Genomic DNA, 11,784 nt, shown 5'->3' with positions numbered 1-11,784 from the left:
ACGTGCGGGTTCGGAGTGGTGGGGCCCACCGGGCGCGGTTGGCCGTTGCGCGCTGGGCATGGGGGATTTTTGAGGTGGGGCGCGAATGGGAGGGCCGAGGTTCGTGGGGGACGATTAAAATAATAGCATGTGATCGCACGGCCGGTGATTGAGAACCGGTATTTGATCGGACGGTCCGTATATTTTCAACCTATTTTTCTAATTTATTTTATTTCGTTATATCCCTTCGTGCTATGTGGGGCCTACGAGCCTTGGTCTCGTCCGTACTGTACGGAGTGTACGGAGTGACGAGGGAACTTTTTTGTTTCGTTTTCTCTGTCCGTTTTGGATTACTTGCATATAGGTCCTCACAAAATAGTAAATTACAAATACATATATCTATTTAACTCAACTTCCATATATTATTCTTTCAAAAATTCTAATATTTTCAAATATTAGTTAATTATCAGTAAAATACTTAACTCTAATTAGTTAATAAGGTGAATTGACCATTTTACACTGTTGAAATTTTTTAAAAGATTTATTTGTAATGACAAAATTATCATTTCACTTATAAATAAACAGTGCTTTAACAGTGTTACAGTAACAAAACAAAGAAATATACTTAAAAATATTAAAAATTTTGTAAGAATAACATATATAACTTAAACTTTGTAAGAATATATTTGTAATTCATTATATTTGTAGCGTTCTGTATGAAATTTATTTTCTTCTAATAATTAAGCGTCTTTTTTGGGATAAAATTGCATTTATAGTCACTCCACTTTCAACAACTGTCACTTTGATTCTCAATTTTTTAAAAATTTCCGTATTAGTGATGAATTGGACCGATAGAGTTGTAGTTTTATTTTATTTCCTTTTTTTCCCTACACCTGGTGCATATGTACATTTATACACCGTAGATTTATTGATTTTTAAAAACTTATATTTTAGTGCTATCACCCATTTAGTTATAGCATTATATTTTATGTAAAAATTGAATCGTTCAATTATACATTTATAATGTTCGAATACATGGATAAACTTGGTACAAACAATACCTTTAACCCTAAGGTAATTACTAAAATAAAATATAATTAAAAGTTTAATAACTATTTCGAGTTTAATAACTATTGTAGTGAAAGTTCAGAGTTTTGATTATTGAAATAAAAATTTAAGGACCAAAGCGAAACTCAAAGTTAAGTTCAGGAGCTAGTAGTGCAATTCACCTGACATGCTCATTTCTCACTAATTAATAAACAATTAAATAGAAGAGATAAAAAAAAATTACACTATTAGTCCCAAACTTCTTATTTATTGCTTTACATTAAAGTTCATCTTTGGATATCTATTTGATTTGTAATTAAAAATGTACAAATATTGATCAAAACTATGTATCATTTTGATTTAGTTATCCAAGCTTTCAAAATTTTAATTTTTCTATTCAAAATTTTATTTTGTTTGATTTGAGTTAGTTAGCGGCACTTTTACTTTAAAATTTATGCCAATTATTTATTTATAGTTACGAGAATTATATAAAATATACTAACTAAATATTGCTTAGACCTAGTCCTCATTTTAGAAATTGACCATTACAACTCTTCCCTTCTTCTAGCCCCTCTACCAAGTAGGATGTTGAGCTTTTGCAATAATTAAAAAACAAAACAAAAGAGAAGGATAATTTATGATTCGTTTTGTTTATCTATACTTGTTTATACCAAAATTGAGCCGACCTAACCCACGTATGAGCCAATAAGGACATGTGGTACACCAGGAGTCGGCAATAAGGCGCCTGAAGGACAAAAAGGCGGGAACGGTTGAAGATTGAGCGTAACTTTCAGGAGGAGTTAGCGTAACTTCCATGAGGAGTTAGTATAACTTCCACGATCATGGTTACAACCACTCCCCCCAACTTCTTTCAACCAACTAATAATGTGGGCTATAAATAGTAACTTTAAAGACTGCAATAGAGGTCTTTGCCCCTGCGCACAAAAGACCACCCTTATTTTCTCTGCATTTTATCGCTTTTCTAGGAATAGTCTAAATGTAATCTTTTTCTTTTCCGCATTTACTGCTTTCCTGGAGTAGTTCACTAAGTAGAACCCTGGAGTCTGTCTGCCCCACAGGCATCACTCCGTTGTAGACTACATTTGCAGAGTCTGTCTGCCCCACGGGCATCACTCTATTGTAAACTATATTTCTGAGTCTATATGCCCTTCGGGCACACTCTTTTTATTATTATATAAAGGCATTCGGCTCTTTCAGCCGACCAGTCATTGTGTATTTCATTTTCGGCTCTTCAGGCCGACCAGATCTCGAGTTGTCTTGGCTGGCTCTTCTCTCTGCCCACTTTCTGGCCTGTTTCGAGGATTCGGCTCATCCCAGCCGAACTGATTATACTATAGAGGTTTTCGAACCCGGTTGATCTGATCCCTCATCAGCCGAATCGCTTGATTTGTCGAAGTGTGCAAACTTCGAGGGTCACTGTTCGCAGCCGTCTCGCATCCCGACGCGCTTCCCGAGGAGGATCTTTGACCGGGTCAAGAGTCGGGAAATTTCGGCTCCAACAATACTATATATAAAAGCGTATAGAAATGACAGACGGAATCAAAAGAAATATCTCAAATAAAAACGAAGGTTATGATTAATCTGTTAAAAAATAGTATTCATATCTATCTACTTAAATTAAAATTAAAAATTAAGTTTATATCATAAATTTAATTTAATTTTTTATATCCATTGGAGTTAATAATTAAAAAATTAATTATAGTGGATCAAAATTAAATTTTAAATTCTAAAGTACAAAGTAATTTAAATTTAGATGTTTTTAGTTTAAAACATATACTTAAATTTAAGATTAATCAAAAATTAAAAAATATATAAAAATATTCAATGTATGTAAAAACAATAATATAGGATGTTTCAAATGTTTTCTAATAAAATATAACATATAAATTTATAAAATATAATTTTTATTGTAAATTTGTTTTTAATAAATACGATGTACAAATTTATATAGATTATAAATAAATTAAAATAATTATTACGTACATGTACACTCAACTAGTTTTTCATTTACACTCAACTAGTTTTTCATAAATGAACTTACAGATAGAAATGAACTACCGACCGTCCCTAGAGCAAGTGGCAAGGGCTTGGTGGTTGGTACCCGAGACCCAAGTTTGAATCCTAGTTGATTCACATTTCCAGCTAAGTTTATTTTTAAATAAAATAAACGAAACAGGTAGCGTGCTACCTATCTCTCAAAAAAAAAAAAAAAAAAGAAAAAAGAAATGAACTATATACAAATCTTAATCTGTCATTTCCCCACTGTTTTCTAACCGCTACTATTAAGGATCTTTTTATTGCCTGTAAGTGATTTTCGGCTTAAAAATAATTTTTAGTTGAATTAAATTTTAAATAAAAAATATCAAAAAATTGACTGTTATTTGTTTGATAGGATGCAAGAGAGCCCACTCTCAAGAGCCTATTCCTTTCTATTTATTTTGCTGAGAATTTTAATACTGACATATAAAAAGATGATAAAAATTACAGTAATTATTTTTTTGAATGTACTTCATACTAACATATTAAAAGATGAAAAAAATTACAACAGTTAATTTTTTATTTTTTTATTTTTTTTCTCTTTCTTAATTGACTTCCACACTACTCAGAGACAAATCAATTACGATGTTTTTTTTTCTAAAAAAGTTACAGATGAATTTAACTTACGGTAAACTAAACAACGAAAGTGGATATTTATGATTGAGAACAATTGTATTCTGGTTCACTTTCGGCGAAACAAGCATACCCCAAGTACCACTTAAACTCCACTACTGTCAGTACCGACGGGCCACCATGATGTCTCGCTAACATTACCGCCCTCTCACAATCTTACCAAAATCCAATTTGCTCCTCATTATTGAGGGAATGAGTGGTAAATATTTGAGAATAAGAAAATTAAAGATATATCATCAAAAAAGAGATATATATATATATATATATATATTAGCAACTCAGGAAAATATTTATAATAACCAAATATTGTAAAACGACATCTTATTGTTCAAAGCTTGCATGAATAAATATGTAATTTCCTTACAAAGAAAAAGAATAAGAAGGGAGCTTTCATTGTGAAGTGGTTGAAGTTTTAGAATTTTGTTCAAACTAAATCTAGAAAACGTAAAGCATATGATAAAGTTATATAGAATTTGAGAAGAGCTATTAAAAAAAAAGTGCAATTGCTTATATACTCCTGAAAAGTTTCGACTTTTCGATTTACCCTTTTTAGAAGGCTAATATTGAAAATATCTTTTCTACGTTCCAACCTATTTCTAATATATTCCTAGAGTTAAAATCTGTTAATTAACTCTGTTATTTCTGTAAAATTACTATTTTGCCCTTTCAAATATACCTTTCCACCATCATTGACTTTCTTATTTGCTCTTAAAGTCAGGGGCACAAAAAGTATTTTGACTTTTGTTCTTTTCCAATAAACCCCTCTACCGTCACCAATATTTTTTATTTGCCCTTAAGTTAAGGGCAAAATTGGTATTTTAATTTTTTTAACTATGGTAGATATTTAACTCACGTTTAACCCAAGTTAACTTAACATGGGATAATTGCGGAGGTATTTTGCAATAACGGTGGAACATATGAGGGATATTTTAGAAAGAAAAAAAAGTAAGGGTAAATCGCATATTTAATTTTAAACGTAGGCAATTATTCCAAAAAAACACACATGTAGCTTAGCTGTTAAAATACTTAGGCAGCGTTTGGTTAGGAGATAGGAATAGGAGTAGGCCATTATCCCCCCTTTATACCTAAATGCTAATTTTTTATTCGAGAATAGTAGTTCTCGGTTATCCCCACCAACACCTCTATTTTCTATATAAAACTATCTAAAATTGTTCTTATCCCCGAAAACAACCCAATTTTCATTCAAACACTATTTTTTTTATCCCCATACTTGTACCTATCCCTGTAATAGCTAGTTCTTGACTTATACCCGAATCAAACGGTACCTTAGATGCCAACCATGAGCCCAGATAAGCTTAAATTTGAAGCTTGTGTTCGCACCCTAAGCCCAACTTCTCGGAGCTGCTCTTGCAAAATACCGCTGAGCTAATATACAAATTTCAAGGGGGAGGTTGGGCTGAAACTTTGTGTCAGATCTAACGATCAGAAAAATTTCGGGTCTCAGATTAATGTCGGAAATAAAAAGTTCTAAATATTAAGGCTTATAGCCACAATAATAGTAATAATAATAAGTGTAGAGCTACTATACTATCAGAAATATAGAGGACTTTGTGTTTCCAACTTTTTTGGCCCTTGGATTAAGGATTGTACGGTTGGAATGATAACGTTTCCTTCTAGGATTGAGTGGTTTTCATAAGATAAAAATATTGATCCAAAGATTAAAAATGATCAAAAAAATTGATTTAAAGAGCCAAAAAATTGGAAACAATGGATTCTTAATGCTTTCAATATTATAGTAGCTCTCCTCGTACTAATAATAATAATAATAGAGTTAGGTTAAAGTACTTTTAGAAGTAAATGGGGAGATTTATTTCTGCATAATTTTTTGGTGAAGGAGTATCTAAATCAAGGATTAAGTATGATTCAAACTATTTAAATTTAATAAAAACTAAATTTCACAATTTTAAGCTTTTTTTTGTATTTGGCCTCTTCAAAAAAAATTTTACAAATAGGCCCACCAATTTTATAATTATAATTTTGTCCCTATCCACGCCACGCAGACACCACGTAAACGCCACGCGAACAGAGATGGAGAGTGTGAAATAAGTTAAATGTAGTAATTCATTCACCGTGTCTATGGTTCATCATGTCTAGTGTATTATATTACTTGAGCGCGAGGTGAGTATAACCACTGAACACGATGAATGGTTTACTGTGTTTAACTTACCACTCTGCCCCCACTCTACTCGCGTGGTACTGACGTGACGCTTGCATGACAGGAATAACTTGCCACTCCGCCCCCATCCTACTCGCGTGGTACTAACGTGATGCTTGCGTGACAGGAATAGGATCAAAATTATAATTATAAAATTGATGCGTCTATTTGTGAAAAAAAGAAAATTGAGGGGCCAAATGCAAAGTACCCCAAGAAGAAACGAACGCTGACTCCTCTTCCAATCTCTTCGATGAATTTTCCATAGCAAATGAAAGAGTCTCCTCCGCAACCACAACTCTTTTTCATATATACTATATATATTACACACACTATACAAATGCTACGGTCGTGGGCGTTGAGGCTATACACGCACACCGCTCCTCCTCCACCTCTCCTCCTCTGCTCCGCCTCTTCGTCTTCGTCTTCGTCTCCTCTCGCGTACTCCAACCTCGCCCCAACCCTCGCCATGTCGCGCTCCCTTCGCATCGCGGTCGTTGGCGACGTGGTGAGCTCCGTGAACCGATCCCTCCCCACCTTTCCTAATTTTTGAGGAATTTTTTGTTTGTGTTTTGCGGCGAAGAACTGCATCTGGGTATGTGAGATTTGGGGGTTTTGATGGGTTTTTTGAACTCAAAATTCGATCGTTGGTGTTGCTTTTGCTCGATCCGACCCCCCTTCCTTTACCCGTTTCCTAATTTTTGAGGAATTTTTATTGGGTTTTATTTGATTTGTGTTTTGCGGCGAAATATTGCATGCGGGTATGTGAGATTTTGGGTATTTTATGGGTTTTTCAATCTCAAAATTTGACCTTTGGTGGATTTTTTTTTTAACCAGAATTGGGCGTTTGGAGTTGACTTTTTAACTTATGATGATTTTTCCTTACAAAATTCTGGCTCATATTAATTTCTTTGATTGAAGTTTATAGTAGTTTCCCTGTTACAGATGGAGTTAACTTTACTAATTGATTCTGATGAAACCTTAGTTAAATGTACTTGAACCCATGGAAGTTGAGTGATACTACTAGTTAAAATGCTCTTAGTTCCTTGAGTAGATTGGAATAGCTGAATTGGGCACCGAGCACTTTATTCATCATGTTGCAAGAATCATTGTTTGTAGGATCATCGTATATAACCATTATATATATGAGAATGGCTAGATTACACCGCAATTTCAGTGAGAAATGACCAGCTTTATGATTGGATTTCGATTCTGCTTAACAACTGCAATGTGTCATTCTTATAGATTTTGATACCTTCTTTTGAGTTTAAACAAATCTCACTTGTCCTTTGAGTTACTCCCACCCAAATTCGTGTACTGTTTTCACTTGAAGCCAGATTTTAAATGCATGGTTATTGGAGTTTTTTCCACCACTAGTTTAATTGGAGTTGAGAGTGATTTCAGAATAGGGTGAGCAGTATAAGGGTTCAAGTTATCACTATCTTGAGTATATACATCTGCATAACAGCTTTCTTTTCCTTTGCCATCTTGGATACCTTTTAAAGTCGCCGAGTTCACACGTATATTTGCTGACATATTAAGCTAGTTTGATATACAGCAACGACAAACTATTGTAGATTTGAAAGGCTTAGACTAAAATTCTAGATCTCAATCTGGTTCCTGTTGCACCAATTGGATTCCTAAGCTTCAAATCTAAACCATTTGTATCTTGGTCCTGCACTCAGCTCTGGCATTTTGGTGCTATAGCTCTGTACTTGTGCTTATCTTATGATTTGCGAGAATAGGGTCATGTTTGTCTGACATTTGTTGCATGTCTTGATTACAGAATTCCTCTACATGTTTTGTAAGTAGGAATATCTAATTAACGGAAAAGTACTAGTTGATTCGAGGCAAAGAACTCACTTTGTTATTTTTGTCGTTCTTGGATTGTTTAGCATGATGATTGGGATTTAGAAGAAGATTCAAAGGCCCTGCATCTTCTACAGGTAATCACGGTTCAAAAGGCTTTTATTCTTTTGGATTAGTATGCATGTCGTGCATGCTTATTGACTAATAACTATTTGTTCTAGAATTATGGCATTGTTCCCTAAAAATATATATTATTCTTTAACGTCATGTCGTTAGTAAATTATATTTCTAGTTATGTATTGGTTACATATTTATTATGACAAGTTTATTGGGATCTATTAGATAACATACGTCCCTCCAACTATAGGTTATTTGTAAATAGGTTTTTCCAGTTTAGTGCATTCTCATACACTTTTATCATGAATAATTTTCTTGAAGCATACTGGTTGGAAAACATACTGGTTGGAAAAGCCACTTTTGCTTTCGTTGTAAGTTCATTCAATAGTCATCTTAAGTGATCAGCTTAATAATTCTCTGAAAGAACTATCTAAGTAAAGTAGCATCTTTAAAGTTTCTGTTCCCCACAACACGCCTTCGAATATGTGTCCAAAGATTGCATCTTATATTTTGTCTAAATGTTTTTGATGAACTTTCTGTTGCTGTTTCTTGCTTCTTGTGTCAGACGACAGAAATTCTGACTTGTGTCTAATGTGAATGCAGCCTGATCTGGTTCTGTTTACAGGTATTGTCTTTTCTCTGTTTGGTCTCCCTTGCATTTACTTTGTATTGTAAAATTATAACCTTCTCATTGCTTCTCTCTCTCTCTCTCTCTCTCTCTCTCTCTCTCTCTCTCTCTCTCACCCCTATGACAGGTGATTATGGGAATGAGAATGTTGAACTTGTTAAAAGCATATCAAATATTAAAATCCCTAAAGCAGCCATTCTAGGAAACCATGACTGCTGGAATACTCATCAGTTCTCACAGAAGTAAGATTCATGTTTGTATAATGAGTGTGCGATATCATAGCCAAAAGTTCACATGTTAGAAGAAGATAATTAATGCAGCTCATGATGTATTTTACTTGATTTCAGGAAAGCGGATCGTGTCCAGCTTCAGTTGGAATGGTACTAAGAAATATAACTTCATGTTCAAAAAGAATTGTTTTGGTCAATCATATTTTATGTTAATTTTCACAATTGTAATCTACTGTGGATCTCTGATTTTCTTCTATGTTAGTTGAAGTTCTGTCAGGCACCTGTTTAATGTTATATTCTGCATTCGTAAGTAACTTCATGTTAAAAAAGATGAAGAAGTTTGATATGTAATCCTTAAAATTTGTTTGAGGAAAGATGCCTTATGGCTCCAACCTTTCCTCGAAGATTCTCAATCGGTCGTAATTAGAGTAAATGCGAGTCTTTTTCATAACATTACAGAAGTGGTGACTGCAAACATTGATATGATATGTTTTACGGTGTTTTATAGTGTTATTGATTAATAATTGTGTATGGTCTCGTTAACCAGTCTTGGTGAAGAGCATGTTGGATACCGGCGCCTGGATTTTCGGGCAATGAAGTTCAGTGTTGTTGGTGGGCGACCTTTCTCTTGTGGAGGCAACCGATTATTTAGGCCAAAGCTGCTTTCTGCAAGGTTGGTACAGCATAAGTCGATTCAGCATGGAGGAATATGCATGTTTAGCTAATCCAGTTCCTCTACTTGATCTTCGTCGTATTATTGTTTTTTGCTTGGAGTTCTTGCTGAACAACATAAACCTGCATCAAGTGGATAGATGCTTTGGTTGTGCCGGTAGTCTTAGGTTTCGTCGCTTATGTTTTCAATGTGATTTTTTCATCACCTGTAAGCTTTTTAGGTTATTGATTCTTAGTTCCTAGCATATCTAGCCTAAAAGAAAGGAAGTTGGATGAACTTTAGTCTTTAGAAACTCTCGCATTGGATTTGGTGCTCAGAAAATTTTCGCAGTATTGAGGTTAGAGGATTTCCTAATTAACGGCTTTTGTGCAAAGCTGTTTAAAGATTCCTAATGCATGATCATGCGTTGACATATCGAGGTGTATCTTTTAATAAGCAAGGTTGCTTGTTTTCTGATTTAAGCCTTCTATTTACAGTGAATATCCACTAACCCAGTGAAAGTAAGTATTGTAATTAGTCGCATAAAGCAAGTATGGTTTGACATTTGTTTGAAAAACTGTCTCGCCACTTTTTTGTGTAGATATGGTGTCAATGATATGGAAGAGAGTGCAAAGAAAATATATGAAGCAGCGATAGGAACACCGGAGGAGCACTTCGTCATATTTCTTGCACACAATGGGCCTACAGGTTTTCCAATAAATTAAATTGCACCGATTTACTGTAACTGAGTAAGGCTTGAATGTGTTCTCCAAACACGGCTATTATTCTTAAGAGCTCCCAAAAAATCTGAAAGCACTTTGGAGCTCTGCTCCTCTGGTGCTATGGAGGAAAAACTTGATTCTTCTTCCCTAGAGATTCTCGCCTCCAAACCGCTTTCATTTCTTCCAGGGGGGCTATAAAGCATGAAAATGGCATCACTTGGAGAACGCGTTCCCAAATTAAGTCCATGTGCCTCTTTCGCGCTTGGCTTTTTTGGACAGCTGCTCTATTCGGAGAAGCTACAGCTGGATTGACAGTATTGAGCTTTTGCCATGAGCAGAAGCTGAAAAGTGTTTTTGCGACCCAAAATCAGAAGCTTCAATTTGAAGTTTCTGCTTCCACTGCAGTGCGAAGGCACTGGAGGATTTTAACAGCACAGTTGGTAGAATTTCTTTGAACAGCTCAACTGGAAAACAGTTTGAAGAAGCTCAGACCTCAAATTATTCGCGATCATATTACTTTCATTCTCCAGGTCTAGGCTCGAAAGTAGACGATATCTGTGGGAAGGATTGGGTATTCGGGGGTGGCGACCATGGCGATCCAGGTATACTCCTTTTACTTTATTTTTGCTCTTTCCATTCTCATCGACATTTCAATGTCGACAATTTATAATGTAATAAATTCCATACAGATCTGGCTCAAGCCCTTTCAGACTTGCAAAAAGACACCCAAATTTCGATCCCGTTAGTCGTGTTCGGCCACATGCATAAAAAGCTAGCATACGGGGATGCTCTAAGGAAGATGCTCGTTCTCAGCGCTAACGGAACGTTGTACTTGAATGGGGCAATCGTGCCGCGAGTGAAACAATCGGGACAAACAAGCCAGAATTCGGAGTTCACAAACGGAACATCACGGGCGTTCAGTTTAGTAAATATTCTCGATCGGAGGGTGGAAAAAGTTTCCGAGGTTTGGGTTTTAGTCGATGGCACCAGGGTTGAAGTCGAGCAGGAGACTGTACTGTTTACGAATCCGTAGGCAGCCCCATTTGCTGCCTCTTTTTTCTGTTACTAATTGAAGTGATCAGAACTGAAAATACGAGTCGGATAATCGTGTTGTATATTGATTCTGAATTGAAGGGAATAAATGCCCTTAGTTGTAACTTGTAAGGAAACATCTTTATTTAAGTTATATACAAAACTGTATTTTGGTCACTGTAATGTTCAGATAATTTTTTTTTTTTATCCTTCTTTTAGTAATTCCAATTCGATTGCTTTATAGTTTATACTTGAAAATTTGGCATAATCTGAACTTATAATCTTTGTGTTTCAGCATTAGTTACTCTTACTTTTGACAATTATATTTTGCATTTTTATTATAGTAATAGATATATATACTTGCTATCCCTTATTTTTAACAATTATATTTTGGTCGGAAAATAAAGAAATAAACATACTTGTTATCCATCTCGCTTGGGATTTAAGTCTTATAATATCAAGTTTATCTCCAAAAATAGTAATTTTGCAATATGGTAAAATTGCTCTATCTCCATGGCCATGGCTAACCATTTATTTCGACAAATTCATATTATCTCTATCCAAAAACAATTAATATTATAAAAACTAATAGGCTTAATCACACCCTACTACACATTACTCTAGTGTTTTTTTTGTATTGGCTACATTATATAATTTATATTTTTTTGCAAAGACACTATTATATTATTATATTTTATCATTCT

General features: G+C 34.6%; 1 protein-coding gene across 2 annotated transcripts; it reads left to right on the top strand.

Annotated features, from left to right (window-relative positions):
- Positions 6,141-11,284, top strand: LOC109712018. Of its 2 annotated transcripts, none has more exons than XM_020235435.1 (9): positions 6,141-6,398; positions 7,786-7,836; positions 8,420-8,441; positions 8,572-8,686; positions 8,792-8,824; positions 9,222-9,347; positions 9,928-10,034; positions 10,579-10,650; positions 10,738-11,284. In XM_020235435.1, exons 1-9 carry the CDS (start codon positions 6,162-6,164, stop codon positions 11,079-11,081), a joined length of 1,107 nt encoding a protein of 368 aa, XP_020091024.1. In that variant the 5' UTR covers positions 6,141-6,161; the 3' UTR covers positions 11,082-11,284. The 2 variants fall into 2 exon arrangements, with proteins under 2 accessions (XP_020091024.1, XP_020091025.1); XM_020235436.1 differs by having other exon boundaries at positions 6,143-6,398; positions 8,382-8,441; positions 10,738-11,258.

This window comes from Ananas comosus, linkage group 6 (genome assembly GCF_001540865.1).
Source record: "Ananas comosus cultivar F153 linkage group 6, ASM154086v1, whole genome shotgun sequence".
Classification (NCBI taxonomy): domain Eukaryota; kingdom Viridiplantae; phylum Streptophyta; class Magnoliopsida; order Poales; family Bromeliaceae; genus Ananas; species Ananas comosus.
The sequence above is the reverse complement of the archived record's forward strand: the minus strand, read 5'-3'. Positions and strand labels throughout refer to the sequence as shown.

Excerpts from the sequence above, each read along its gene's own strand:
- LOC109712018 (XM_020235435.1), top strand. The coding sequence starts at position 6,162 with ATGAAAGAGTCTCCTCCGCAACCACAACTCTTTTTCATATATACTATA. Across the intron at positions 8,442-8,571 it reads TGATCTGGTTCTGTTTACAG|GTGATTATGGGAATGAGAAT; the intron begins GTATTGTCTTTT and ends CCCCTATGACAG. Across the intron at positions 8,687-8,791 it reads ACTCATCAGTTCTCACAGAA|GAAAGCGGATCGTGTCCAGC; the intron begins GTAAGATTCATG and ends ACTTGATTTCAG.